The following is a 27,791-nucleotide window of genomic DNA, read 5'->3' as shown; positions in this document are numbered from 1 at the left end:
TGCCAACATGGATTGCAAATTCGAGAATCGTGGCCAACCAATGATGCCAATCATGGAATCACTAATGCCCCTTGCCTGGACTGAAATCATGTTTGGAAGCCACCAATCGCCTCGTAGATTGGTCGAGATCAGTGCTTGCCGCTGGCTTCTGGCAAGATCGAAGAGGGGCAGCGTTCATATCGTCAACCCAAGAAATGCCGGCATTGATGATACTTGTGCCTTACACATGACACGCCATAGATATTGATTGATCAGAGAACTAGTATTCATTAGCATCGAGTTTGTGCTTCACTTCTAGATTGAGGCAATCGGAGAGTATCCGAACGCTCGCCGAAGACAAATCTATCGAAATATAGACTAGGAGTCTGCTCTTGTCTGTGTTCCTCACTTGCGTCTCCATTCGGGACGTCCAGCCATGAATCTGTTCTTAGACTGCTTCAAGTGCTTGCTCTGGCTTGAGGGGAAGCCGGCGTGTGCAAGTGTCTATGCACCGAAGCCGACAGACGGTGGGCGGAAAAGGGTTACGAGTTGATGCGGTGCTGCTGTTCTCGAGTATTAGCGCAGTGAATTTGAAATACATCATGGCAGCTGTCTAGTTTGCTGCAACGACACTGCATTGTTCTCATATGAGACGAATATAGAACAGGGCGACGGTGAACGGCGGCACATCGTAGTACTGGGCGGGTGAACGTTTGAAGAGAGCAACGAGGAATCGTCGGTGTCGTTCATGTTGGATGGAACGAACGTTGTTGCTGCTCTCACGATATTCCGAACATGCGCCGAACTTGAGAGGGCGAACGACAGAACGGAACGACCCACCAGTTTGAACGATCCCCAGCTGCCAACGAACATCGCCATCCACACCAAAACTTGGTGTCATCCTTCGCCAGCGAGCACCCCAGACGTAGGCCGCCGTTGACTAATTACCAGCAAAAGCGCCGCACGCGGGAAAAAGGGAAAGAGGTCTCTCCTCGCAGTCATGGCAGCCATCAAGTCGAAATGTCGCAAGGTCGTTTGCATTGGGCGGAACTATGCGTGTGCCTCCCTCTCCCTTCCACCCGAAGAATGGGCGCAAAAGGACAAGGACACCTTGACTGACTGACCTTGTGACGATGTAGTGACCACATAGCTGAGCTGTCTTCCGCCCGGCCAGCCCAACCTTTCTTCTTCCTGAAGCCTCCTTCCTCCATCCTGCTACCGAAGGACGGCCCAATCGTCCGACCGAAAGGCGTGACTATGCACCATGAGGTCGAGCTCGGACTGATCATTGGCGAGACCCCAAAGCCGTTGAAGAACCTGCAAGAGTCCGACCCCAAGATGCTCGACTATATCCGGAGCTACTTTCTGGGCATTGACCTGACGGCGCGGAATGTCCAAGACGAGGCAAAGAAGAAAGGTCTCCCATGGTCGATTGCAAAGGGCTTTGATACGTTCTTGCCCATCAGCCATGAGATCCCCTTCGACCGTCTTCCGGATCCTCACAACGTTTTGTTATGGTTGAGCGTCAATGGCCAGATCAAACAGAAAGATAACACAAATCTGATGCTGTTCAGAATACCCAGGATCCTGAGTGATATCAGCAAGGTCATGACTCTGGAAGAGGGAGATATCATCCTGACGGGCACCCCCAAGGGCGTGGGACCGCTGAAGGGCGGAGACCTCGTCGAATGCGGTCTGGAGGCCGATGGTAGGGAAGTGGTCGAGGCTAGAATTGAAGTGGAAGTCGTGGACGATCAGACAGAAGGCGCTTATGAATTCAAAGAGACATGAGCAGTCCAGAGCCGAAAAGAGAAAAGAAAAACTAGACCTCTCGTGGAAGAGTTGTCATATTCTATCTACGGGGCTATGGCCAGGCGGTGCCATCGACAGCACGCACATACTAGACTATTGGAAATGAAAAATGTCCAGCGGTCTTTCGCCAAAACCCGCGAATCGCCTTGTTCCTCATGTGGTCTTGACCTGCGGTATGTGCTCTCTATTCTTCGCTTGTGGTAGAAAGAATAGGAATCTCAGGAGGCGGCGGTAGTGGAAGACGACGTCGTTTGTGCTTCTTCTGCTTCCCATCGCTGGTTCTGTGGACAGGGTGTTTGGATCTCCGGGGTTCAAGTTCCCGAAGGAAGCCTTCATCGTTGCTGCTGTCTTCCGTGGCCTCGACAATACGCCTTTTATGTGGCACCATCTGTGGTATCGGTGGCACAGAAGTTTCCATCCGTGGCCGCAGCTCGGAGGCTACTGGCTTCAATGGTATCCCTCTGACAATGATGGGCGATGGAGGTACCTCTTCGCGGGTATCGCAATCTGCCTCTGGAGTCATGTTCAGCCTTTGTGCGAGCTCCCGGTTCGTGACCTGCCTGGCGCCAGCGAGGCCTCCCTCGAGCCGACCTTCTGCACATCTGGGTGCCAGCTGCAGCGGATCAGGAAGGCCCGATGGACTATCTTGCTGCACTATGCGTTGGTCTTGGACAAGCTCAGATCCTATCTCTGGCTTCGCTGCAGACGTTGCCCCCCTAGGTTTGCGAATTCTTGGTCCAGGAGCCACTGGAGGCCCAGGGTCAGCCGGGAGTTGCGTCGGTTGTGTCTGACTCGGGTTCTCCTCTTCAACCTGACGCTGACTGCGACGTAATGGTCCGGCGCAAGTCCTAGCCTTACTTCCTGAAGCCTTGGTCTTCTGGGACTTCGTTGCCTTCGACTGTGCTTTCAGCCTCCCGACAGCACATAGAGTCTCTTTCAGCTTTTTCGAGGCCCTGATCGCATCATCGAGGTCCAGCATCTCCGCTGTTTCAGTACTGGTGGCTAGTTGGGAACACAACTCCCCGAACAGTGCTATGTTGTCCCATGTCCACCCCTTTTCATCCAGCCAGTGTTGACATTGCCTTCTCTGCACATCGTGGAATATCCCATTGGCAAAGTTTCGTACGATCGTCTCCTCGAAGGCATGCGGGAGAGCCTTGACAAGCGCCAGACCCTCAGAGTAATAGCTCTGCCAATCATCATTTTTTCTTTGTCGAAGCAGATTGACCCGGGCAAGCTGAGAGGCCTGCACATCCGGTGGTCTCAGCAATCGCAGCGTTTCAGTCTCTTCAGGCACAGTTACTCGGTGGCCAGCATAGCTGAAGCTGTTGGCGTTCTCGTCGAGATCGAGGTCATCCGGCAAGGTCTCTTCTCTTCCCTGCTGCTGAGGCGGTCGCTGGTGTTGCTCTCGAGGTACTTCTTCCCGTTGTGGACGTTGGCGGTTTTGGGAATCTCGGACTTGGACTGCAATGTCTCCTGCTGGATGATGTCAGCTATGTCGGATATCCTGAGACCCCTTTCTGGACAAGGTACCTTCCGCACATTGCCTATGTTCAAAGCTATCCTGCACACGACTGACAGAAGGTAAGGAGTGTCCTGTTGCTGGTGGCAGAACAGAAAGCTCGTCGATTCGAACTGCCAGGGCATCAACAGTGGAGACGTCTGCTTTGCCATCGACATTGCGTTGCAATTTCCCAAGAGCAGCTAGGACTTCTTCTTCCTGTTTCTGTTGGATGTCGGCGAGTCGAACACAATCAGCCCTTGCAGCATCAATATCCCTATTCAGGAGCTCCAATCGTGCCTGCGTCTCTTCGCGTGTTTGATCATACACGGCTTGAAAGCGTGAGACTTCGCTTTGAGCTATCCTGCATGCTTGCTGGAGAGTCTCGACGGTACGCCCTTGATCGCTCAATCGTGTATTGTGATCTTCAACAATACAGCGTGTCTGCTCAGAGGCGTCATGGCTGGCTTGGACAGCCGCTGTGGCGCCCTTGACCTCCTCCCGCAGGCCAGCAATCTCTTTACAACATCGCTTCAACTCTTCATGCAGGAATAGGTTCTCGCGGCGTAGCTGGTGGGCCCGAAGCAGGTCAATCGCGTAGTTGACCGTGCCTTTCCGCTCGGAAAGCATTGGGGGGCGAACGGTAGGAAGCAAAGTGCCTGAGGAAAATGGTCAGGCAAAAACGAAGACTAGCAGCCTATCACCTAGGACTGAACCAGATGCCACAATAGTTGCCAGGTATGAAAGAGACGCCTGTACCGCGAGGGACAAGTGGAAACACATCTACACTGAGCACACCGACAAGCGCTGAACAACTTAAGAACTCTTTCAAGAAACCCCAGCGAAAACAAAACATCAAAACGTGGAAACCGGATTCTCAGTCTGAATCAATTTTCTACCTGTCTATTGCAAGAAGCAAATGGTCCTCATCCTTCATATCACGTGAGAATGCTTTGTGATTCCTTTGTGCAGTCTGAGAGAATGATAGCCAACAATTGCTAGCTAGCATGAATGCGCAATGACGCCCGCAAACTCTGCCACACGATGACGATCAATAGGTCGCCCAGTGTAGAATCACCGCGCTCGTATCCTCGTGGAAGAGACAATAGTAACAAGAGTGAAACTTGAAATACATGACTTTTTGTGCGGCGGCGGTTCTGAGCCAAGCAGTCGGAGACGAGCTTCATCCCACTTTTCTCAGGCAGCCACGTACAAGTTGTGCAACCAACGCCATCCACATGCCGAATTTGGAAAAGGACTGGGTTCGTTGCTGAAGTGGGCTGATCGTTTAGATGAGATCTAGCAATTTGTTAGCAAAAGTTTCCTGGAGTTCAAGGGAGATGGGAGGGCTTACCAGCAACGTTCATTGGCATCTCCTCGATTTGAGTGCTGTAGAATTGTTCGATTTCTCTCATCATACGGACGTCGTCAGCGGTGACGAAGTTGATGGCAACACCCTTTCGTCCGAAACGACCACCACGACCGATACGATGAATGTAGTTCTCGCGGTTGGCAGGCAGATCGTAGTTGATAACCAGCGAGACTTGCTGGACATCAATACCACGGGCCAACAGGTCGGTGGCGATGAGCACACGAGAAGATCCAGATCGGAACTCCTTCATGATAACATCGCGCTGAGCCTGCTCCATATCACCGTGCATGGCCGAAACAGTGAAGTCACGCGCAGTGAGTTTGTCAGTGAGCCAGTCAACCTTTCTCCGGGTGTTGCAGAAGATGACAGCCTGTGTAATGGTGACGGTCTCGTAGAGATCCGAGAGAGTGTCCAATTTCCATTCCTCCTTCTCGACGGCAATGTAGAACTGCTTGATACCTTCAAGGGTCAACTCAGCCTTCTTGACGAGAATGCGGACAGGGTCACGCATGAATTTGGTGGTGACTTCGAGGACGTCTTGAGGCATGGTGGCGGAGAGAAGGACGACTTGAGTCGATTGCGGGAGGAGTTGGAAAATGTCGTAGATTTGTTCGGTGAAACCGCGCGAGAGCATCTCATCGGCCTCATCCAGAATGAACATCTTGATGTTGTCGGTCTTCAAAACGCGGCGCTGGATCATGTCCTGAACTCGTCCTGGAGTGCCAACGACGACTTGTGGTCCTTCCTGGAGTGCCTTCATGTCATCCCGAACGTTGGTGCCACCAATACAAGCGTGGCATTCGACGTTCATGAAGTCGCCGATGGCAACAACGACCTTCTGGATCTGTTGAGCAAGCTCACGAGTAGGGGCGAGGATAAGGGCCTGGCACGCCTTGAGGTTGGGGTCGATCTTCTGGAGGGCAGAGATGGAGAAGGTGGCGGTCTTTCCGGTACCAGACTGGGCTTGAGCGATAACATCGTTTCCTTCGAGATATTAGCGATTGTTGCGAAATTTTTTCTTCGAGACTGAAAAACATACCTTTGATGACCGGCATGATAGCGCGCTGCTGAATTGCAGATGGTCGTTCGAAACCATAGGCATAGACACCTACAAAAATGTCAGAAAATGTCTTGCATTTGGCGATTTTTTATTTTTGTACATACCTCGCAGAAGCTCAGGCTTCAGGTTCATCGCATCGAAGGAGTCAATGACTTCATCGTAGTTTGACTCGATTTGGCCTGTTGATTCGAAAGTCAGCAAATTTCATGGTGTTTGGTCAGGCTGCGGTCCGATCTGTCTGCGCAGTCGACAGGATCGAGGCAGCAGCGCCGTGGGAGTTTCAACATACCTTCAGGGACCTCTTCAAGACCTTTGTCCGCCATGATTGCGAAAGAAGAACTGGGTATCACTGGCGATCTCGCCGGTGATTTGAGAGCGGGGGGTGAAAGTGGCGTGTATGTGACCTAGGCGCGTTGCGTGCGTCTAAGTCTGCTGAAGTCGCGGTTGTTGTGTGAAGTCTAGACAAAGGATCCTCTGCAGTGAGAATCCAAGTGATCTAGAGAAGTTGATGTGGTATTCTTGTTGTTTGTAGGTGGTAAGAATGAAGGATCAAAAATTTTGGGATGCTTTGAACTGGCGGCGACGACTACAAGTACTTGACTTTCGCAGAAGTCTTGGCGGAGGCGCTAGAGAAGTTTTGCCTTCACTCCATGTTTTTGCCTTGTTTGGCCTGTTTGGCCCTTTTCTCGCTTCCCTTTTCCAGGCTTTGTAATAATAGTCCCCTACAAAATTACAAAATCCCATCTTGAATCGTCCTTTTGCCAGTCCAGCCTTGTCCATTCTTTTCCATGGTGGCGCAATCCTCATCAAAAGTCCTCTTCCTCACTCGTTTTGCTCGTAAATCAAGCCTATTTTGTTCTAGATATCTCTCGGATGATCTCCTCAGTTCAAAATCAGATCCCGAGACCTGGTCACGTGCCAGCATTTCTTTGCCTTTGGTGTTGTTCTAGGCTTGTTCTCTCTTGATGATACAGAGGTCCTTGTCGGACAAATGAGCTCAATCACTGCCACACACACTGGTCGACTGCCCGAGATACCGATCTATGTGGACCAGGGTTCCCCAGATCTCCTGACCGAAGGCCAAAGGGTTGGTGAAGGGCAGAACGCCACCGAGACTCAGACAGACCAACATCCTTTAGGTGTCCGACCCGCTGGGAATGCTCTCACCTCGCAGGAAAATGCGCAGGATTCTATGGGACTTTTCGCCAATTTGCCAGACGCGCTGTTGCTGACACTGTTGGAATTCCTCGAGCAGCCGAGCCTGGCCAGCTTGGGAAGCACCTGTCGAGGTCTGTACGCCTATTGTTCGTTCGATCAATTATGGAGGGATATTGCGGTCAATCACATGACCAAAGACTTCTCATGGCGTGGGAGTTGGCGCGCTTCCATGAGACGATTACCCTCCGCTAGCCCCGCGACAGTGGATTGCAGGTATCTCTTCTCTGATGCCCTGCATCGGCCCTTCCTATGTTCTCAGGTCTCCCTCTCACCGTATGTCTCCAACATCCCTGTGCAGAATGAAATTCCGCGCTTGGAAGACTTGTCACCTACCGAGTTCGACGAAGCCTGGGTCGACAGACCGTTCATCCTGACAAATCCTGTGAAAAGATGGGAAGTCTTCAACAAATGGAGTGTCAAAGATCTCTTGAGCAGCTATGGAGACGTTTTATTCCGCGCTGAATCGGTCGATTGGCCGCTCACGACGTACATTGAGTACATGAACAACACAAACGATGAGAGCCCGCTGTATCTTTTCGACAGCGGTTTTGTGGAAAAGATGCATCTGGAAGTCGGTAAGCTCGGCGCATACGAGCCACCACAAGCATTCCAAGAGGACATGTTTGCGCTTTTGGGCGATCAGAGACCAGATCATAGGTGGTTGATCATTGGTCCAGAACGGAGTGGAAGTACATTCCACAAGGATCCGAACGCAACAAGTGCTTGGAACGCCGTCATTCGAGGATCGAAATATTGGATCATGTTTCCTGCTTCTATCATACCACCTGGCGTTTACATGAGTGAGGACCAGAGTGAAGTGACGTCCCCCTTGAGCATTGCGGAGTGGCTGATATCCTTTCATGCCGAAGCAAGGCGGACCCCTGGTTGTCTAGAAGGCATCTGTCATGAGGGCGAGGTCTTGCACGTGCCCTCTGGCTGGTGGCATCTGGTCGTAAATCTCGACCCTGCGATCGCAATAACCCAAAACTTTGTGCCCAGATCACATATTGGAGCGACGTACAGATTTCTCAAACACAAGGCCGACCAGGTCTCCGGCTTCAGGGACAGTGTCAAAGATCCTTGTGCGCTGTTTACGGAACGGCTACAGCAGGTGGATCCAGATCTAGCGGCGTCCCTTGATGACTGTAACAACAAGAAGAGGAAATGGGAGGAGGTGGTCTCTAATCGAGAGACTGGTGGAAACCAGCAAGGTTTCAGCTTCGGGTTTGACAGTGATATTGATGTTGAAGTCTGAGCAGTGAGGATTGCCCTCTTCTGGAAGATCTCAATGACAAGCTACCGATTTGCTTGATGAGAGGTCGCGGCCAAAAGCAAGGTAACCCGCGAATGCGCCTACTGCCACCGCCAACATGACCCAGCCGTTATAGGTCATGAACAAAAGCCTGTATAACATCAGTCGCAACCTCACATCCGTTCGAGTCATCATACATGATAAAGAAGCTGTAGAAGACTTGTACAGCATATAACGCAGCTCTTATGATTGTCCCTTGTCGTTCAGCCGCCGCCTTTGAATCTCTCCCTACGACTAGCGATGAGCTTGATTCGTTCAGTTGTGCAGGTTCGCCTTGACAGTCTCAGTGACAACTGCGAGGGGGATTTGACATGGGAAACATACTCGAAGCGCCGGTGCTATAAGCAGCCATGCGCGCGCTCTGACTCTGCTCATATCTCCTGCTGAGTTCACGTATGCCTTCATAGCCTGCGGTCAGGAGGACGATGGCGATCAAGGACAATATGAGCGAGAAGGTGCCTGTGACTCTCCACTGGCGGAAAACAATGCATAGGTTCTTGGACGACCAAGTGAAGAGCATCTGCTGCCATTAGTCAACCAGCATCAATCGAGCGCGCTTATCATAGACTTGCGTTCATGGAGCATTGCCCTTCCCCCATATCCATGTCACCGTGATTCATGCCGCCGTGATCCATGTGTGAATGATCCATCTTGTGCACGAGGCTTAAAGCACAGAAGACAACTTGAAATGCGACGAATCCAAGGAGATGGTCAGTCGTGTTGCGTGACTCGAGACTTGACCGCAGTTCGGAAACGCAGTCTGGATCTCACGCTCACGCTCTCGCGTCATTAGAAGGTGCAAACGCAGCAAACAATCTCCGCGATCCCCGCCGCCAGTCCCCAAGTCTGCAAACTGGACCAATTCCATCTTCCTTCGTCTGCTCAAGGCATCAACCACTGTTGCGAGCACGTCGCTCACTATGGCCGAAAATGTCCCACCGGGCACTGCGCCCAAGGGGTCAGCGATTGCCGACCGACCCGGACTTCCATACTATGAGAAGCTGAGGCGGGACCTGCGCGATACAATCCAGAAGAAGCGTCTGCTTGATCGCAACCTGGTAAGCCAAGCAAGATTTTGAAGCAACGCGTTTTGCTCATGATTTCCAGGCTGCTATAGAAGATCAGATCTACCGGCAGGAGACTGCATACCTTGAAGAAACCTCCATCGCAGGAAATATTGTAAAGGGGTTCGACAACTACATCAAAGCGTCCGCGGTTTCGGCCTCAGCAAGTTCCGCAGGAGGCACAGTTTCTGGAAGCGCGGTTGGTGGCGGGGCTGGAGCAGGGCGGCGAAAAGCTGTTGTCAACGATTCCGATCGCATATTCTCCCGGAGTTCAGTATCCTATCTGAGAGACTCCGATTCACCAAGCAGTGCCACCAGTACGCCTAATCATGCGGGAACGCCAACCGGCAGTTTCACAACCGAGCGAGGAGCGGACAAGAAGAAAAAGAAGAGCACTACAGCCCATGATGACGAAACCGAAGGAAGAGCAAACAAGCGCCAAAAAATCTCTTTTGGAAGCGCGAGGAAAGCTCACGATGGTTGAAGACGACTCATCGGTTAGACGTCACGGTTTGCCTTAAGCCCATATCTGGGCTGGTCTTGAAAGACCTTATCTACAGGGCCGCACTGGATTTGGCTGCTCCAGGATGAGATCCCTCCTCAAAACGGGAAGACGGCTGCTCCTCTCCTCGTGGCGCGTCCGGCCATACTTCGTCCGTCCATGTCAGAAAGGAGATGCGCCATATACTGGAGGGCGAACACTGCATTGTGAGTTGTTACCACCATGAACATCACTATTGAGTAGATGGCTCAAAGCATCTGGACATGTCGGGGCCGTGCAGCTGTGATTTGGGAGTCTGGCTTTCTCCCCAATACATGCTGGAGAACACTCGCCGCTTGAAGGCTGCGACTGGGTCTCTTTGAAAGAAACACGGGTCTTCCGGGTCCGAAATCCTATGTGAACTCGGGCACAACCTAGCTAGGAGTATTCCTCTGTCGAAGACCTATCACCATTTCCCCCCAGAGGTCGCGAATTGGCCAGCCAACAGTGTCCCATGTCCCCATGCCCCCTTGCCATTTGTGTCCATCCAGACTCTGAAGGTGGAAAGGACAAGTCTCTTCGACATGGTCCTAAGTGCCAGGAAATCGAGACCCTAGTGGCGGCGAGGAGCGCTAGGGACTGTACTGAAAACGAGAGACGTTCGAAGCAGTCCACCTGCCAGGTAGAGGCAGGTTGATAGATTCCATTACAAGCTTCAGTGTTAGAAGGTCAACCTTCAACCCTATAACGTATTTCATATTCGTAGGAGCAAGTCTATCCGGTGTGATAAACTGTTCGCCGTTGGTGCTTATTACTATGTACTTACTACCATGGAACCTGTTGCCGAGGCTGTTTTCCACTTTTGTAGCCTGGGGTCATCACGCTCTCCGGGTCAAATGAACAACCATTCCTCCCGTCATCGCCATCTCTCGCAGAACCCAATCTCTATTCTGTCTACGGATCAATGCTTCGCAGGACTCTTCCAGTTTGGAGCCGGCGCGCATCGCACTCTGTAGTTCCGACCTGTCGAAGCATCGCGTCGCGGAGTAACGGGGACAAGATGGCACCTCTATCCGCGGAGTCGCTGGTAGGTGCTAGTACCACTCATGGACATATCGATCCTGAACCTCGAGCAGAAAGCGATCGAGAGATTAAGGGCATATCGTCCGCCAGAGAGCGCATGGGCATCGATGCCGCTGTCACGAAAAGCCGCCGTTTTGATTGTACTGTTTGCGGGTGAACAGGGCGACTTGAGAGTGGTGATTACCATGCGTGCGAGCACACTGAGTTCTTATTCAGGCCACGCAGCGCTGCCAGGAGGCAAAGCCGAGCCCGGCGAGACCGCGTTTGAAGCTGCGAGACGAGAAGCATCTGAAGAGATTGGCCTCCCACGACGCGAGGGGGCTTTGCCACCGCCCTTCAGAGTCGAACACTTGTGTGAGATGCCTACGAATCTGGCGAAAACTGAACTCGTTGTCCGCCCTTGCATTGCTCTGTTACACTCGTATGACCCCAAGACAGGATTGGATGCCAGTGTAGCAGAAAAACTGCTGCCCAGGCTGGATGCAAACGAAGTTGCGGCTGTCTTTTCGGCACCTTTTAAGAACTTCTTGTACCGAGAAGATCTACCTGGACAGGCCAATCTCCCAGGGATACCAAGCGATTGGTACAAAGGAGCTTGGACAGACTGGCACCAGAGCCGATGGCGAATGCACAATTTCTTTGTCCCAGTCACCAATCAGATCGTTTCTAAGCCGAAGAAGAGCGAGGGACAGAAGGCCGCCGCAAGCCATCTGGATCAGTACGAAAGGTACCGAGTCTTTGGTATGACCGCTAGAATCCTTGTCGATGCCGCTCGCTACGCCTACGACCAGGAACCCGAGTTCGAGCATAATAGCCACTTTGGGGATGAGGACATGATCGTCCGCTTGCGCAAGGCTGGACGACTGGGGGAAATACGCCGCCCTGGTGATGAGCTGACTAAAGAAGACTTGATGAGGGCTGCGAAGCTCTGATGAGATGCAGGTTTCAGGGGGCAATGAGACCTTTTTGGCCTGGAATGTCTGTGGAATGCGGGCTTTATTTGCTTCACACTGCTACCACCCAGCCCCTTCGGACGGATGCCATCCTTGAATGACCCCTGTTCCGTCTTCGGCTTTGTCGACACCTTCGATGATAACTTACTGTTGGCGGCGGTCAGCGACAATGGGTCTCAATGAAATGGTCAATGTCAGGTACCTGGTGCCCGAATACGGCATCCTTTGTTCATTGTCGAACATGCTGCCTCCGGGAGTGTATGTTGTGCCTTACAGGACGCTCAGTGGGAGATGTGTTCGTTTGGACTTGGCTTATCTGCTGTTTAGCATGTCCCAAGGCTGCGGTTCGAGTCACTCGATGTCAAGTGGAGGATGTTTGCTGAAAAATGAGCTCTCGTCCCAGCTCTTCTCACCGGATGCGAATGACATCGCCCCCACCCTCGAGAGCTCTTCTGAACCTTCAAAAACAAGGATTGGAACTCGGCCTTTCGCCATCACGGAATACACAGCAAGTCACCAGGAGCCATGCCTCTCCGAGCCCTACCCCATCGGACCGAGACAAGCCATTGCCCCTGGAGCCTTTCGAAAAGAGACGGAGTTCCAGTGTGTATAGCACAGATACCACTATAAGCAACATCATCTACATGTATGGCGGCTACCAGGAGCTGGATGATTCTCCGCCAGTTACTGCGCTTCACCATCCACAGGCCTACCGGGATACAGTGGTCCCGTTGCTCATCAAGCGTCTCAGTATCGGTCCGTCTTCTTCACCGCAGGCAATCCAGATTCTCGATGCCCGAGAGACAGTGTCCAGCATCTCCCTCAACTCTGCAACTCTTCAGACCAGTACACCCACACTCGGCAACAAGGCAGCCCCCAGCTTTCTCGAATTCTCCCGCGCTCTTCAGGACCGCCGGAACGAGCTCTTGTCGCCATCGTCGAGTGCACCGTCTGACTACCATCGACAGGCAGCATACGACCAGTTGGCGCCCCCTTCTCCACAAATCTCTTCTGTCGAACAATCGATATCTGTCTCGCAGACTCCGCCACTTCCCGATGCCATGTCCGGGACCATATCAGACATTGATGACTCAGACCTTCTTCCACCTCCATTGAGGCTAGGCTGTTCAAGCCCACCGAGCCCGCTGGTGAATGACTGGGAAAGTAGCTCCAGTATGCACTGTCCGTCCAGTATCGCCGATCAGAGTCAAGAGCAGATCTCGCACCCTGCTGTTGGTGGAAGCTGGTCCGAGAATTGGTTGCATGTCGACTTTGTGAACCACGGTCCTATATCAGAGCCAAGTAGACATGATGCAAGGAGCAGCTCCAAGATTGGGGATCCCTTGACGGAAAAGGAGCAAGAGCGCATCCTCTCCTATGCAGAAGCGAAGTATCCAGGCATGAGGAAGAGTTCTTACGACATGATAAGATCGCAGCGCAGCAGCACCAGATCCAGTTTCCAACAGGGAGTCAGCAATTTGCTGAGAACTCTCTCCCATTCTAACCGTGCCGACGGCAAACAAGGAAACAATCAAGAAGCGCCACCTCGTGAGAGGCAACTGGCCGTTCCAGCAACCCCGTATCAGGTCTATGGTGCCGAGATATGGTCTAAAAAGATCAAGAAGAAGCAACGGGAGGCACAACGCGACCACGAGCGGGGGAAACCTCTTGACCTTCTGTCCGCTTACCAGAGCGGCCAAAGCCAGTTTGTCGGGGTGTTGGAGGGAGCCAAGCGGAAGCTCGGCCGGAAAACGTCACAAAAAAGACGAAGGAAGCTCAAGCAGAGTATCATCTTTGTTGGTCCGCCAGCTGCACAGGCGAGCGCGAACGCATTGGAACGCTCGGCACAAGACAATGACACTCCTTGGATTTGACGGCGATGCTGGGCACAAAGAGTACGTTGCTGTTGGATTGGAGCATATGGGCACACGATAAGAGATGATATTGGACTCAGAAACTGGGGAACCATTCTATTTATGCCTAGTATACCTGATAAGTTAATGATATGGACATTGGATGTCCCCTTCAAGTTGGGGTTCACCTCTTTCTCTTCTTTTACTCTTTGCAGTGGATGCAGCTCAGCCTTGTCACACGTGACTACAGATGATGACGAGGCTGAGTACGGAGTACTCCGCAGGTGTAAAGACAACCTTCACGTTCCCCAAATTGCGGGTAAATGACGGAGGCTGGAAGGTTACGAGCAGGTAAAGTACAAGTACCAGGTACCTGAGGAGGGCAGTGTAAACTCACCCCGCACCCCCTTATGGATGATTCCAACGTTCGAGCGGCTGTTGTATGAAACATCCGTCGTCTACTACTACCTAGGTATATTACGTCCAACCTCCGCAGTCTTCCATACTCTCTCGAGCTAGGCTTCATCACCCCCTAGGACACCTTGGACTGCCCCCATTGCTAATCTTCAAACTGCTCAACGTATCGGTGGTTCGCTACGCATTGAGCCGCAATCATGGGGGGCGAGACATCCTCTCGCATCATGTCGTCCTATCCCAAATTGGTCTCTACTGGACCCGTTGGAAAGCAAATTGAGAGCATCTATACCGATCGGCTACGCCAGTTCACCTCAGGTGGGCAGTACGAGAAGCAGAACCTCCTCGCGTAAGCCGACCGTCTTTGTTCGGAGTTGTTTGGGCTTCGTTGACCTGATTCATCTAGTAAGCTCTACCACAATATCTGCGACGATGAGGAGCATGTGAAGCTCTCGGTCTACTCCCCACCAAATCTCACCCGGCCGACCTTTGACGACGCGACCTCGCATAGCTTCAGACCAACTCATCGCGGCGAGTCCTTCGGTCCCTCATGGTCTACTCATTGGTTCAAGATACAGCTTACGATCCCCGAGTCCATGCGGGATGGCGAGCACCTGGAGTTCCACTGGGATGCCAACAACGAGGGTATGGTGTGGACACAAGATGGAAATCCTCTGCAGGGCTTGACCGGCGGCGGCGATCGTACAGAATGGATCCTCCCCACGGCCTGGCGTGACGGAAAAGAGCACACTTTCTATATCGAGATGGCTTGCAACGGGATGTTTGGCAATGCTCCTGGAGGTGACAGCATTCAGCCTCCAGATCCAAATAAATACTTTACCCTGTGGAAGGCACAGATTGTGGATGTCAATCTCGCTGCCCGGCAGCTGTATGTTGATTTTTGGATCATCGGAGACGCAGCCAGAGAGTTCCCAGGGGACAGCTGGCAGAGACATGAAGCCCTACAGGTCTGCAATCAAATCATGGACACATTCATCGCGGAGAATGGATCCCTTGACTCCATCAAAAAGGGCCGCGAGATCGCACAGAAATACATTGGTAAAAATGTTGACTCTTCAAAGGTCTATGACTCCGAGGGAAAGAGTATAGTATACGCCATCGGGCACTGCCACATCGATACCTGCTGGCTTTGGCCTTGGGCCGAAACAAAACGCAAAGTGGCAAGGAGCTGGTCAAACCAGTGTGACCTGATGGACCGATATCCGGAACATCGGTTTGCATGCAGTCAAGCACAACAGTACAAATGGCTGAAGATGTACTATCCCTACGTTTTTGACCGGGTCAAGTCGAAGATCAAGGAAGGCAGATTTCAACCAATCGGCGGAAGCTGGGTCGAGCACGACACCAACATGCCGAGTGGCGAATCTCTAGTCAGACAGTTCCTCTATGGCCAACGGTTCTTTGAAAGCAATTTTGGGGAGAGGTGCCAGACCTTTTGGCTTCCGGATACTTTTGGATACTCCGGTCAGCTGCCGCAAATCTGTCGGTTGGCTGGAATGACTCGTTTCTTCACCCAGAAACTCAGTTGGAACAACATCAATAATTTCCCACATACCACGTTCAATTGGGTCAGCCTGGACGGAAGTCAAGTCATCTGCCATATGGCCCCGAGCGAGACATACACGGCGGATGCCCATTTTGGAGATGTCCGGAGGAGCGTGTCCCAACATAAGAGCATGGACCAGGACAACACCTCTCTGCTTGTATTCGGCAAAGGCGACGGTGGTGGAGGCCCCACAAGAGATATGCTGGAAAAGCTGAGGAGATGCCGTGGGCTGGCTGATACTGTCGGGTTACTGCCACGAGTCAAGATGGGCAACTCGGTGGACGATTTCTTCGCCAACCTGGAGAAAAAGGCCGCCGAAGGCACCAAATTCGTCACCTGGTACGGAGAACTCTACTTCGAGCTCCACCGAGGCACATACACGACCCAAGCAAACAACAAGCTCAACAACCGGAAGCAGGAGGTTATGCTGCATGATATCGAGTATCTGGCCACATTGGCCAGCTTGAAAAGCAAGAGCTACAAGTACCCCAAGAAGGAAATCGATGAGATTTGGGAGAACGTGCTGCTATGTCAATTCCATGATTGCCTTCCCGGCAGCTCGATTGAGATGTGCTACGATGACTCCGGTGCTCTCTATGCACACAATGCGAAATTGGGAGAAAAGGTGAAAGAGGAGGCACTCAACGTGCTTGGCGTCTCGGGACACATCAAGGTCAACGCCGAACTTGTGGCCGTGAATACGGCTCCTTGGAAGCGATCCGAGCTGGTTCCGATCCCGAAGGTTCAGGCGAAGTCACAGCAACAAAAGTACACCTTTGTCTCCGGAGGTCCAGGCGTGGTGAAGACCCACGCAGCTTCAGCAGTTCAATCGACAGCCTCCGTGGAGGAGACCAGCAAGGGCGTGTTTGTGCTCAAGAACAGCCTGTACCACGTCGAAGTCGAGGCAGGTTGCATTACGTCGCTGATTGACTTGAAGGCCAACCGTGAAGTCATCGCCAACGGTGGCAAAGGCAACCAGCTGGTTATATTCGACGACAAGCCCCTTTACTGGCAAGCTTGGGATGTGGAAGTCTTCCATCTGGAATCGAGAAAGGAGCTGAGATCGGAACCCTCTGAAATCGTCGAAGATGGGCCGTACCGGGTGAGTGTGGCAACAAAGACCCAAATCAGCCAGGACAGCTGGGTGAAAACGACAATTAGTCTCGAGGCCTCGGCCGGCCAGAATGACTTTGGTTATGTGACAGTCGAAGCCGAAGTCGAATGGCGAGAGAGCATGAAATTCTTGAAGGTGGAATTTCCCGTCGACGTGGTCAACACTGAGGCAAGCTATGAGACGCAATACGGGGTGATTCGACGTCCCACTCATTACAATACCAGGTAAGTGTTGTCTTTCCACTTCCCCAAAGGTCTCGAGGCTGACATTTCTAGCTGGGACATGGCGAAATTCGAAGTGTGCTGCCACAAGTTTGCTGATCTGTCCGAGGCTGACTACGGCGTTTCCATCCTGAATGACTCCAAGTACGGATTCGCGACATGTGGCAACCTGATGCGGTTGTCCTTGTTGCGCGCTCCCAAGGCTCCAGACGCACATGCCGACATGGGACGACATCGCATCAAATGGGCGATCATGCCACATCAGGGCGCGCTGAGCAGCAGTACAGTTCGAGCTGCATACAATTTCAACCACCCGCTCCAACTGGCGTCGTTGGTGGACGACAAACCTGCTAAAGAGCTCTTGAATGCCGTATACCTCACCGGAGCCAAATCACTTGTACTGGATTGTGTCAAGCGTGGAGAAGACGATGAGGATGTTTCCCGTGGAGAATTGACACCACGGCCTGGCCAAAGCGTGATCCTGAGAATCTATGAATCTTTGGGAGGGAAGAGTAGGGGCACAATTGAGACCAGCTTGCCGGTCAAAAAGGTCTTCAAGACCAACATATTGGAGGATGATCTCGAAGAGTTGGCCATGTCTGGAAAGAACAAGATCACTATCGACATTGAGCTGCGACCATTTGAGGTCGCCACGTATCGGTTGCAGTTGTGATCGGGGGAGGAACCGGGGATTTGGATACATAATGAACTGGAATATAGAAACGGCACAAAGCCTGGAAAGGATAAATAAAAGCTGTGTCGCATCCTTGGATGATATCTGAAGTGGAAGTAATGTAGATATAGATATAGATATAGACTCACTCCTGATGCATTCCTAGGGCCGACCATCACCAGCGAGGCTGGATACCCCTGGACATTCTGTAACGACGAAGCGAGTGTAATCAGATGGATTGACAGAGATACTCTGTAGACGTCTCTTGAACTGCAATATAGCCTGATCTCATCTTAAGAGTAGGATCAGACCCCTGTCGACACCCTCCATACTGCACTGATTGTTTCATTCGAGCATCAACTGAGTTGCTCATCCACAGCTCATCGACCCTTCAACCGCTGACGGCCTCGTGGGTTGCGGCTTTCCGAACGCCTCCAATAATAAGCCATGATCGAGTTACGTCTTTTGTTTACCTCTTCTCTCTTGTGCAACCAGCAACCAGGCCACCTTCATCACACACGCACACGCACACGCACACGGCTGATGCCCCTATCTCGCTCGACGTGACCCTGCGGCTGGTTCAACGACGGCCGCCCACTACAAATCCTCCTCCATCCCGTTTGCGCCAGCCGGCTGTGCGCATCAGCGAGCGCAATCCATCGAAGACTCGCCAACAAGCCAGATCCTTTCTTCTGGCTGTTTGTGCCCTCTGCGTAATTGTCGCACCCTTACTCCTCTACATCGTCCACCTCTGATCGAGCGCATCCTCGAATACAAACCGAGTTATAAGAAGTACCGCGACAAAACCCTGCGGACATCATGACCACGATACATATTGGGGACACCGTCACGGTCCCCGGGGATATGCACGGTGTCGTGAAATTTATTGGACCCGTCGCAGGAAAGAAAGGAACATTTGCAGGTGTGCAGCTTGCGCCCGAGTATGCTCCGAGAGGGAAAAACTCTGGCGAAGTCGATGGGAGACACTATTTCAGAACGACTATACCAGGCTCCGGCATTTTCCTCCCACTGGAAAAGGCGGTCAAGAGGTCCGGATTGGGCGTCAGAGCAAGCCCTGGCCCAGGCACGCCGACGAGGTTGAGCAGTTTCAATCAAGGAGGCAGAACGCCAGGCATCGCGAAACCCAATTTCAGTCAGTCCATCGGGCCAGGCGTGAGGTCAGGCGCAGCGAGCCCGGCCCTCAAACCATCTATGAGACGAGAATCTCTCCCTCGACCTTCGAGCCCGCTGCGCAAGGTCCATACACCTACTCCGAAGACATTGGCAACGCCTAAAACCCGAGCCAGTGGTATCGGCTTCGCGAAAAGTACAAATGGAGCCACAGGGCCATATAGGCCAGGACAACGGCCGACCAACAACTTCAGCCGGAGTCTGCGACAGAGCTCATCTACACCGAGCAATTCGGGCGCAAGTCCCTCGTTAGGGCCGGATTCGAGTTTCGACGAAACTCAAGAGCACGAGGCTGACTCTACGCCGACACCGACACCTAGTGTCAATCGACATGCGGAGAATCATGTCACCAAGTACGAGGCCAAGATACGAGAACTGAATGAAGAGCTCAACGAGGCGAGACGCCAAATACGTGAACAGAATGGAAACATCGGAGAAATGGAACGCAACTTCAACGAGCTTCAAAAACTACTGCCAGCATTGGAGGAGGGCCAAGCTGGAACACGAGCTCGCGAAGAGGACGAGGAAGATCTTCCACGAGACGTCGCCTCTCTTCGCGACATTGTGCGGGAAAAGAATGAGAAGATCAAGCTCCTGACTGCCGAGTTCGACGCGCATCGAGCGGATTTCCGCTCCACAATCGACACGCTGGAAATGGCGAGCACGGAAACCGAAAGAGTGTATGAGAAGAGGGTGGACGAGCTGCTGGAAGAGCTTCGGACGCTGCAAGATCGCAGCGAAGACGTCGAGAGCGTCGCCCAACAACTTAAGCAGTTGGAAGACCTGGTCCAAGAGCTTGAAGAAGGCTTGGAAGACGCTCGACGAGGCGAGGCTGAAGCGCGCAGTGAAGTTGAGTTTCTGAGGGGCGAAGTGGAGAGGTCCAGGTCCGAGCTGCGTAGGGAAAAGGAACGCCTGAGGACAGAGGAACAGTTGAACGGCTTTTCGCCGGCGACTCTGCAAGATCTCGAAGCCCAATTGAGCGCCAAAGACGATGAGATCCGAGGCCTGAAAGCGATCATCCAAAGCCTCAGCGAGTCACACGACAAGGACGATTCCAAGAGGAACGGCCCTGGCAGTGCACAGGCAAACGGCAATGGACACATTCGAAACAAAAGCACTGTGTCTGCAGCCGCCGGCAATGACGACGATGGCCGATATACCCTAGAACAGCAGATCCGCAACCTGGAAGCCCTCCTGCAACAAAAGAACGCGCATGAGGAAGAGTTGTCGAACGAAGTCAAACAGCTGCGGAACAGTGTCGCGCTGTCCAAATTTCCTCTGCCCGGATCTGCTTTTGGCATCCACACCGGCATCAGGTCGTCCGGGGGACACTCGCGCGGGAACAGCGAGGAATTGGACCGCAAGCATTTGAGCACAGGCACGACGGGCAGCCAAAGGACCGTTGTTGTCGGGGCTGGTGGTATGTCAAAGGGAGGCGTTCCCGCTGCTAAGCACGAGAGAAAGCAAAGCCACCCAGCACTTCCCCAAACACAACCGCAGGAGTGGCACAACCACCACCACCACAACTCTACCGTGCCCCCGGTCAAACACCACCAATACATCGACACGGACGGCGACCGGGCGCGATCTGACGACGGGGTCACTGACGTTTCTTCCGCCAGCGCGAACGCCGCTCTGTGGTGCGAGATCTGCGAAGAAGGCGGCCACGACATTTTGAGTTGCACCAATATGTTCGGCACCGAAGGTAAAGTGCAAGGACACACACAGCAACATCCAGCCAATGCCAGTTTGGGATCGAGATCGGGGAAAAGAAGCGGCAAGGAAGTCGTCCGCGAAGGTCTCAAACGTAGTGGCGACTACGATGAACAACAGATCCACGACATAGCTGGATCTGGCGCCCGGTCAGCAGGCAGAGTCGAGGAGTTCGACAGACCAGCTTCCCTGATGAGTCGCAAAAACACCGCCAACAGCGCCGTTTCTGCCGTTTCTGCTGTCTCCACACCCTCGCATCCGCCGCCTACCTCGGACCTTCCATCACCTCCTGTCCTCGAGGATACGGCTTCACCGTTATCGCCGTCGCCCAAGAAAATAAATGCGGGGGCAGCGCCTCCTCGACCCCCACCGCCTTCTGCACCGGTGACGACATTGATCGAAGGCACAGGCGCCCAAGCAGGCATGCTGGCAGGCCGCACTTCGGGCGTGATCGATCCGGAGAAATGGTGTGCCTTGTGCGAGCGGGACGGGCATGACTCGGTCGATTGTCCGCTCGAAGACGCTTTCTAGTGACAAAGCACGAGTGCGAGAGCGAGTGTGAGTGAGAGTGCCAGGAAGGTGCTGCGGGTGAGAGTACGAGTGCGAGCACGGCCATGAAGACGTATACAAACACAAACACAAATACGAAGAACAAGGCAACAAGGAACAAATACAGTCAACAGAGATGCAAAACCGCCTGAGCCTGGAGTGTCATTGTCATGGACCTTCAGTCGAATCGAGCCAAGCGAAGCAAGACATGTCTACGGATCCACCTTCTTCGACGACACTGTTGTGTCCCAATCCAGATCGCCGGAAGAGAGGAGAGAAGCCAATGTCCAGTTGTCCATCTGTCTATGATATTGTGACTTGTGACTTGTGACTTTTGGCTGGTCTCTTCACCTCCACTCTTTCCCGTCATCTCTTCTCTTCACTTCTGGTTCTGGTTGTTCTCACCCCCAAGCCTCCCCAAGCCTCCACAATCCACTGGCACTCAACCCACTCAACCCACTCAACCCACTCATGAAGGAAAGGATACGAAGTCGAACCGAATGAAAATTTTGTAGGGATGGATGAAAATTATAATATTTCTAATATGAAGCGCCCTCCTTGGGTTATTTGGAAACTCGGTTGGCTTGGTTCCAGGCTTCGTGTTTTGGGTCTGGGCTCCAAGGTTCGGGTCTGGACTTGGGCAGGAGACCTGGTTAAGATGGCCTTAGGCCGTTCTGTTCTGTTCCGTTCGAATTGGATTGGATTGATTGGATTGATGGGGATGGGCAGGGAGATGGATTGGGACCGACCCCTTTTTTGTGTTCCTTCTGGCTTGGCTGGCTGGCCGACTACTTGGGGAGGAAGGGAGGAAGGGAGGGAGCGAGGGATTGGAGTGGAAAATCGAGTCGGGGATTGGATTGGATTTATATTGAGTCGTCCAGGTCTGGGGTTGGGATTGAGGTTGGGGTTGTGTATATATATATATATATATATATGGGATAATAATTCTCCTAAGCTGAGACTGAGCAGAAGAAAAACAGCACGGCCTTTGGTTCTTTTCCTTCCTCTTGGTTTGTTCTCGTTCTTGATTACTGGTATATATCATAGTACATACCTTACCTTATCACCTATGAGTATACATATACACCTTGCAGTGGATACAAAAACATAATTGTTTCTTCTGGTCAGGGTATATATATATATATATATTTATGTATTAGGAACTCATTGATCATCAACCACAATTGCTTGGAGTCAATAGCCACTTGAGGTTTGATTAACAGATAATGGAAGCTTGACGGGCATTTGCTATTTGGTCACTAGTATCTTGACAAAAAGGCAAGGGAGAGTAAATACAGGTAACTAATGATCTGTGACTGTAAGGTATTTATGCGTTCTCAGCCTCTTCACCTATACTTCTTAAGGCTTACATGTACCAGCTCCCATCACTTCATAGCAAGGAGGGCTGACCCCCTGGATCCTTGTCGAAGTACCTAGATGCCTGATATCAGCTGTATTGCCTGACTCGGTCGACCAGGAAGCCAGAAACCCCAGCAGTCGGACCTTGGCCTATATCAGGTACACTGCCCCATCCGGAACGAAATGTTCTTAGAAGAACACTCGGAGTGCCTTCTTCCATCCGTCACGACCTCTCTCCGCGGCAATCTCCAGACTTCCCCTCCTGACACCAGTAGTCACGTCCATCTCACTGGCGCGGACGAACAGCTTCCAATCCCGAGAGTAGAGTTTCCAGAAGATATACAGGGCTATGACGATAGGAGCGGCCAGAAAGTTCTCGAAGAAGACTTCTGCATCTGGATCCGAACCGACGGGGTACAATGAAGTATAAAACGTGGCGATGATCGCGAGAGCATTCAGCGTGACTCCTATGTAGGAACCCCAGATGCCGAAGGCCGCTCGGTAAGGGAGCTGCTGCTTCGTGAATCCATGGGCGTACCTGAAACAAAATTAGCGATGGAATCTGACGGGCCAGAGCCAGGGAAATCGGGATTGTACCAGCCATGACGAAATCCTTGGGAGTACAGTCAGTCAATCTGGTTCAGTATCAGATGGAAGAGCTAACCCTAAGACTTACGGATATGTGAGAGGTTGATGCTGAGCCATAAGAAGAAGAAGCTCAGACCTGACAAGGCCAACAACCAGGTGAAAATGGTGCCGGAAGCGTGAGCTTCGCCGATGTACGCGAGGCAGCCAAACAGAAGTTGCACCAGGATACACCATAGCGGGCGTCCTTTCTTGTCGACATACATCAAGAACTTGGGGCCCATGCCGCGCGCCGCGAGAGCTTGCATCGTTCGAGACGAACCATACGTGCAGCTGTTGGCGACAGAGATGACCGAAATGGTGATGACTGCGTTGAAGACAGATGGCAGACCCTTGACTCCGGCATACCGGATGGCCAGGACGAAAGGCGAGGCTTTGGTGTTGGCGCCGCTCGCACCGAGCAGGTCTGGGCTATCTGATGGAACGATCAGACCGACAATGAACAGCGACAGCACGTAGAAGGTGGCAATCCGCCAGAACACTTGGCGAGTAGCTTTGGGCAGCGAACGGTGCGGGTCTTCTGCCTCTGCGGCTGCGAGCCCGACAAGCTCAGTCCCGCCAAAAGCGAATGCAGCTGTGACGAAGACACTTTAGAAAACAGGTGTTCATTAGCATGCTTGAACGGGAGACATGTGGTGTTTCAACGTACCTGCAGAAGCCGTGAAATCCGTTCTGGAAGGCTCCCGGGTCATGCCAGTATCGGGCCCCGATATAACCACGATTGTCGGATGACACACCACCACAGTCCACGACAATGCCGAAGATGATGAAGCCAGCGCAGGCCACAATCTTGATCATGGCTAGCACGAACTCCACCTCGCCATATCCTAGAACACCGAATATCTGAACGATGCAGAGGAAGACCAGGAAAATGGTGATCCAGACACTGACGTGAATGTCTGTTCGCCAATATTCAATCGTGATGGAGGCAGCTGTAAGTTCGAACGGCAGGACCGTCAGCCAGCCGATTGCGTAGTCCCAGCCCACGGCGAATCCGAGGGCCGGATCGACGAAACGGACGATGTAGGTATAGAAGGCGCCGTTCACCGGAAACAGGACCGTGAGTTCACCCAGGGCCTGCATAGTGCACAGCAACATGAAGCCAACGATCATGAAGCCGAGCAAAACGCTGGCCGGTCCACCAGTTCGCAAGGCACCGCCTGAACCGACAAATAGACCTGCGCCGATGGAGCCGCCTGTAGGAAATGTGAGCAAATGCTGTAGAGACACGGTCCATCTTTTACAGCTCTCCCGCAAGCCAGAAATGCTTACCGATCGCTATCATTTGCATATGACGGGATCGCAGCTTTTGCGCCAGCGGGTTATGTTGCCTGTTGATCGGATCTTCCTCATCTGTGTACGTGATCTCGCCCGCCAGCTTCTGCATCTTCGGGTCTTGGAGCTTCTCAGGATCGACATCTCGAGAGACTCCATGCGGAGAGCCTTCGTCAGGCGTGATGTTCTTTCCCTCGTCTGGATGCGCCATGTTGGGCGGGACAACGAGAATGGAAAATGGAGGAATGAAAGCGTAGAAGCCAAAGGGTGGCAGGGACGAGCAAGGGCAAGTACCTGTCTACTTATCTGAGGCCAGTCCTAAGGCTGTCCTGTACTCGAAATAGAAAGGTCGCACAGAAGTAGAAAGCACACAGGGGTCGGACAGCGGGGTGGAGAGACAGACGATACTTGTAGACACAGCGTTCGTCCACACTGGCAGAGGGAATGCAAGAGGCACCTGCGCCAACAGAACCCAGATCATGAGATTCCTCCATCGTTAGCGAGGCGTTCTTGGAAGATGGAGGGAGGGAACCTTGTTTGGTTATCATGATCCTGGAGAACTTGAACCCCAAGCCAATTCCCCCGGGGTTGCAGTCTGTGGGGGAGGAGGAGGAGAAGAAGAAGAAGAAGAAGAAGAAGGAGAGCTTGGAGGGAACACGAGGGCGACTTGGCAGAGAGCGGCCAAGGTCGTCGTCCTCAAAAGCCAACCATCATCTCAGGATAACACATTTCAGACATCGTCCCCCCAGTGGTGGATGCGTGGATCTTTCAAATGCATTGCGCCATCACCCTCCCTCCAAGACTTGGCTTGATGGTGGCGACATGCTTGTCAGGTCTTCGCTGTCCCCAGGTTACGTAAATGGACTTGTCAACGTTCGTAAGCTCTAGAGAAGCATTTCAGACTTCTTCTCGGCATTCAGTCCAGCTGGCTAATGAGATGGCAGATAGCAGGTCGGACGGTCCAGAGAGGCCCGGGGACGTCTCTTACTGTCGACATGGTGTATGCCGTCGACCGACCTCCTTATCACTCCTCCGAACCCACCTTGTACTTCCCTTGCGTCCGAGCCTTCGAAGCGAGACCATGCCTTCTGCGCAGCACTGGAAAGAGACAGCGGCTTCAATACACAGGGTACATCATGAGTGGTAGAGACGAATGTACGTCGAGGTGGATCGACTGGAGCGTGCTTCAGCTTTATCAAGATTCTCCAGTCAATAGTACTAGCGGAGATCACAATCAAGATCAAGCTGAGCTACGATAAGATGTGTGGACCTGCTCCAGACCCTTGTCTCCTACCTACATAGGTATACTAGACGAAGCTGGCCATGGCATCAATAACCCCGACGATGCCGTGTACTTCCATGATCTTGATGCTATAGCAGAAGAAAGGAAAGGAGAGAGATATGCACCAGATACCAGACTTCAAGACGACAAATCTAAGCACCAGGTCGAAAACATCCGTACGATTGAAAGACGTTATTGCCCACCAGCTAAACGCCGTCATGTTGAAATTGATACCAAACGCACGCAGTATTAAGAGTTGCACCCGCCCAATCGTCACATACCGAGCATCATATCAAACAAGCCGCTTCAAATCCATCGATGCATGCATGCCCATTCCCAGTCGCAAAAGCAAACCTGAACACCGATCACAGCAATCATAAAGTCTGATGAGGAGCTAGACACTCATTTCCTCCCATGTACCCGGCAAATTCGGGCAGTCAAGGAAACCAGACGCCTGCCCTGATGCTTCTTGTGTGGAATGCCTGCTTTCATCAATGCCATGCCAAATCGTCATTCCTCATTCCAACCCAGACGCCTAACAAAACCAAATCATCACACTTGCAAATCAGCAACATCTTCCTTTCCGTCGTGCCTCTTCAGGGTCTCGCGTTCCAATGCCTGATCCTCCGCCTTCCGACTCGCCAAGTCCAACACTTGGTAACCCGAGCCAGCTTCGTCGTTTGTCACCGTATCCAACTCTGAAACTTCCGGAATGGCCATGGTTGGCGGCGAAATAGTCCTCACCGTGCTCGTTGCGATAGCCTGATGTCTGTTGTAACCGTGACAACTCGGCGGCGTCCCTCTGATGCTTCTGCTCGATTAATTTCCGGGCAATAACCCGGAACACCTCCTCGATTCCTTCTCCGTCCTTAGCACTCACTTCATGGCAGCTGTCCCAGCCAACATCCTGGTTCCAAAACCCCGAGCTGCGCTTTGAGTCTGGGCTCTGAATGGTGAGACTGCCATGCTTCATGGTCAGAGGAGGCGTTGAGGCCGTACTCTGGGCAGCAGTGACGCCTCCGAGTTGTTCGGCCATGTAGGCAATCGTCCTCTCAAAGGTGACCTCTCTGCTGGAGGGATCATCCGCCACGATGTCGCTCTTAGTCCCCACCACATGGATGATGGGCATTGCCTCGCCATCTTCACAGTTTTCTTTCATTTCGGCCAGCCATGTCTTCATTTCTTCCCAGCTCCTCTCGTTCGTGATGTCGTAACAGAGGAGGCCCGCATTTGCCCCTCGATAATACAGCCGAGATATGCTGCGAAACCTCTCTTGTCCCGCAGTGTCCCAAATTTGCAATCGGACGGTGGTTGAGGAATCGGGGTCGGTGATTCGTTTGGTTACAAAGGATGCTCCAATGGTCGACTGTACATTCTTGGCCAACTGTGCACCCGGGTTTATGAAACGTGAAACGAGCGAAGTTTTGCCCACGCCCTGTGCCCCAAGCACAACGAGTTTGGCCTCGATCGAGGTTGCAGGAACGGGCTGTGGACCAGTGGTTGTGATCAACGGAGGAGCGGCGTTCATTGTGTCTAATCTCGAAGGGAACCAAATGAAGAAGCGATCAAAAAGGTTGGAATATGTTCGGAATGCAAACCACTACTTCATGCTGGCAGAAATGCGGCGCAGCATGAGCGGCAGAGTCAGGTTCTGGTCTGTGATGCCCGCGGCTTCCTAATAGAAGTAGTGTTGAGTCACGTCGAGCAAGTACTAGTAGTAGTAGGAAAGATCAGCAGGCGCGGAAGGAGTCTGTCTGCCAACGACTTGAAAGTGAGTCAATCCTTAAGGACAAAATGACAACAGCGAGAACGAAATGAAAATAAAATAAAAAGAAACGACGAAACAAGACACTGGGAAAGCGTCCCGAATTAACGACGGGCTCGACGAGAAGGTAAAGTTAGGTAGGTTTGCAAATGTCTGGATGGAAAGGTGCAGCGGTTTGGTCTCGAAGTCAAGTGCCAGTGGTTTCCTTCTCCTGCGCCCGTGAAGGAGAAATCTTGTACCCCGCCGTCCGTGCAATTTCCACACCTAGAGTGATTGATCACAAAAGGAAACATACACAACAAATGCATATCACGAGGACACTCCCCCGTGTATGT

At 52.4% G+C, this 27,791-nt stretch overlaps 12 protein-coding genes across 12 annotated transcripts; 7 read left to right on the top strand and 5 right to left on the bottom strand.

Annotated features, from left to right (window-relative positions):
* Nucleotides 1-979: 979 nt before the first annotated feature.
* Nucleotides 980-1,770, top strand: A1O1_03737 (acylpyruvate hydrolase; the record flags this gene model as incomplete). The annotated part of the gene is made up of 2 exons (XM_007724638.1): nt 980-1,035; nt 1,119-1,770. 2 exons carry the CDS (start codon nt 980-982, stop codon nt 1,768-1,770), a joined length of 708 nt encoding a protein of 235 aa, XP_007722828.1.
* A 205-nt stretch (nt 1,771-1,975) lies between these two features.
* Nucleotides 1,976-3,922, bottom strand: A1O1_03736 (uncharacterized protein; the record flags this gene model as incomplete). The annotated part of the gene is made up of 2 exons (XM_007724637.1): nt 1,976-3,270; nt 3,325-3,922. The coding sequence occupies 2 exons, from the start codon at nt 3,920-3,922 to the stop codon at nt 1,976-1,978; spliced, it is 1,893 nt and encodes a 630-aa protein (XP_007722827.1).
* A 658-nt stretch (nt 3,923-4,580) lies between these two features.
* Nucleotides 4,581-6,047, bottom strand: A1O1_03735 (ATP-dependent RNA helicase eIF4A; the record flags this gene model as incomplete). Its single annotated transcript, XM_007724636.1, has 5 exons — nt 4,581-4,591; nt 4,647-5,648; nt 5,704-5,772; nt 5,829-5,903; nt 6,014-6,047. 5 exons carry the CDS (start codon nt 6,045-6,047, stop codon nt 4,581-4,583), a joined length of 1,191 nt encoding a protein of 396 aa, XP_007722826.1.
* A 668-nt stretch (nt 6,048-6,715) lies between these two features.
* Nucleotides 6,716-8,197, top strand: A1O1_03734 (uncharacterized protein; the record flags this gene model as incomplete). Its single annotated transcript, XM_007724635.1, has 1 exon — nt 6,716-8,197. The coding sequence occupies one exon, from the start codon at nt 6,716-6,718 to the stop codon at nt 8,195-8,197; it is 1,482 nt and encodes a 493-aa protein (XP_007722825.1).
* A 30-nt stretch (nt 8,198-8,227) lies between these two features.
* Nucleotides 8,228-8,889, bottom strand: A1O1_03733 (uncharacterized protein; the record flags this gene model as incomplete). Its single annotated transcript, XM_007724634.1, has 4 exons — nt 8,823-8,889; nt 8,579-8,774; nt 8,392-8,527; nt 8,228-8,345 (listed from the first exon to the last, which is right to left on the bottom strand). The coding sequence occupies exons 2-4, from the start codon at nt 8,772-8,774 to the stop codon at nt 8,228-8,230; spliced, it is 450 nt and encodes a 149-aa protein (XP_007722824.1). The 5' UTR covers nt 8,823-8,889.
* A 285-nt stretch (nt 8,890-9,174) lies between these two features.
* Nucleotides 9,175-9,802, top strand: A1O1_03732 (uncharacterized protein; the record flags this gene model as incomplete). The annotated part of the gene is made up of 2 exons (XM_007724633.1): nt 9,175-9,312; nt 9,362-9,802. 2 exons carry the CDS (start codon nt 9,175-9,177, stop codon nt 9,800-9,802), a joined length of 579 nt encoding a protein of 192 aa, XP_007722823.1.
* Nucleotides 9,803-10,905: 1,103 nt separating this feature from the next.
* On the top strand, nt 10,906-11,814 carry A1O1_03731 (uncharacterized protein; the record flags this gene model as incomplete). Its single annotated transcript, XM_007724632.1, has 1 exon — nt 10,906-11,814. One exon carries the CDS (start codon nt 10,906-10,908, stop codon nt 11,812-11,814), a length of 909 nt encoding a protein of 302 aa, XP_007722822.1.
* Nucleotides 11,815-12,221: 407 nt separating this feature from the next.
* A1O1_03730 (uncharacterized protein) lies at nt 12,222-13,709 on the top strand (the record flags this gene model as incomplete). Its single annotated transcript, XM_007724631.1, has 1 exon — nt 12,222-13,709. One exon carries the CDS (start codon nt 12,222-12,224, stop codon nt 13,707-13,709), a length of 1,488 nt encoding a protein of 495 aa, XP_007722821.1.
* Nucleotides 13,710-14,302: 593 nt separating this feature from the next.
* Nucleotides 14,303-17,677, top strand: A1O1_03729 (alpha-mannosidase; the record flags this gene model as incomplete). The annotated part of the gene is made up of 3 exons (XM_007724630.1): nt 14,303-14,451; nt 14,509-17,007; nt 17,059-17,677. 3 exons carry the CDS (start codon nt 14,303-14,305, stop codon nt 17,675-17,677), a joined length of 3,267 nt encoding a protein of 1,088 aa, XP_007722820.1.
* An 819-nt stretch (nt 17,678-18,496) lies between these two features.
* On the top strand, nt 18,497-21,112 carry A1O1_03728 (uncharacterized protein; the record flags this gene model as incomplete). The annotated part of the gene is made up of 1 exon (XM_007724629.1): nt 18,497-21,112. The coding sequence occupies one exon, from the start codon at nt 18,497-18,499 to the stop codon at nt 21,110-21,112; it is 2,616 nt and encodes an 871-aa protein (XP_007722819.1).
* A 1,566-nt stretch (nt 21,113-22,678) lies between these two features.
* Nucleotides 22,679-24,620, bottom strand: A1O1_03727 (uncharacterized protein; the record flags this gene model as incomplete). The annotated part of the gene is made up of 4 exons (XM_007724628.1): nt 22,679-23,027; nt 23,162-23,722; nt 23,784-24,330; nt 24,407-24,620. The coding sequence occupies 4 exons, from the start codon at nt 24,618-24,620 to the stop codon at nt 22,679-22,681; spliced, it is 1,671 nt and encodes a 556-aa protein (XP_007722818.1).
* A 1,636-nt stretch (nt 24,621-26,256) lies between these two features.
* On the bottom strand, nt 26,257-27,219 carry A1O1_03726 (uncharacterized protein; the record flags this gene model as incomplete). The annotated part of the gene is made up of 1 exon (XM_007724627.1): nt 26,257-27,219. The coding sequence occupies one exon, from the start codon at nt 27,217-27,219 to the stop codon at nt 26,257-26,259; it is 963 nt and encodes a 320-aa protein (XP_007722817.1).
* Between the last annotated feature and the right edge of the window lie 572 nt (nt 27,220-27,791).

The sequence above is a fragment of the Capronia coronata genome (genome assembly GCF_000585585.1).
Source record: "Capronia coronata CBS 617.96 chromosome Unknown acBCG-supercont1.3, whole genome shotgun sequence".
Lineage (NCBI taxonomy): Eukaryota > Fungi > Ascomycota > Eurotiomycetes > Chaetothyriales > Herpotrichiellaceae > Capronia > Capronia coronata.
Note: the sequence above shows the minus strand (reverse complement) of the source record. Positions and strands in the feature narration are given on the sequence as shown.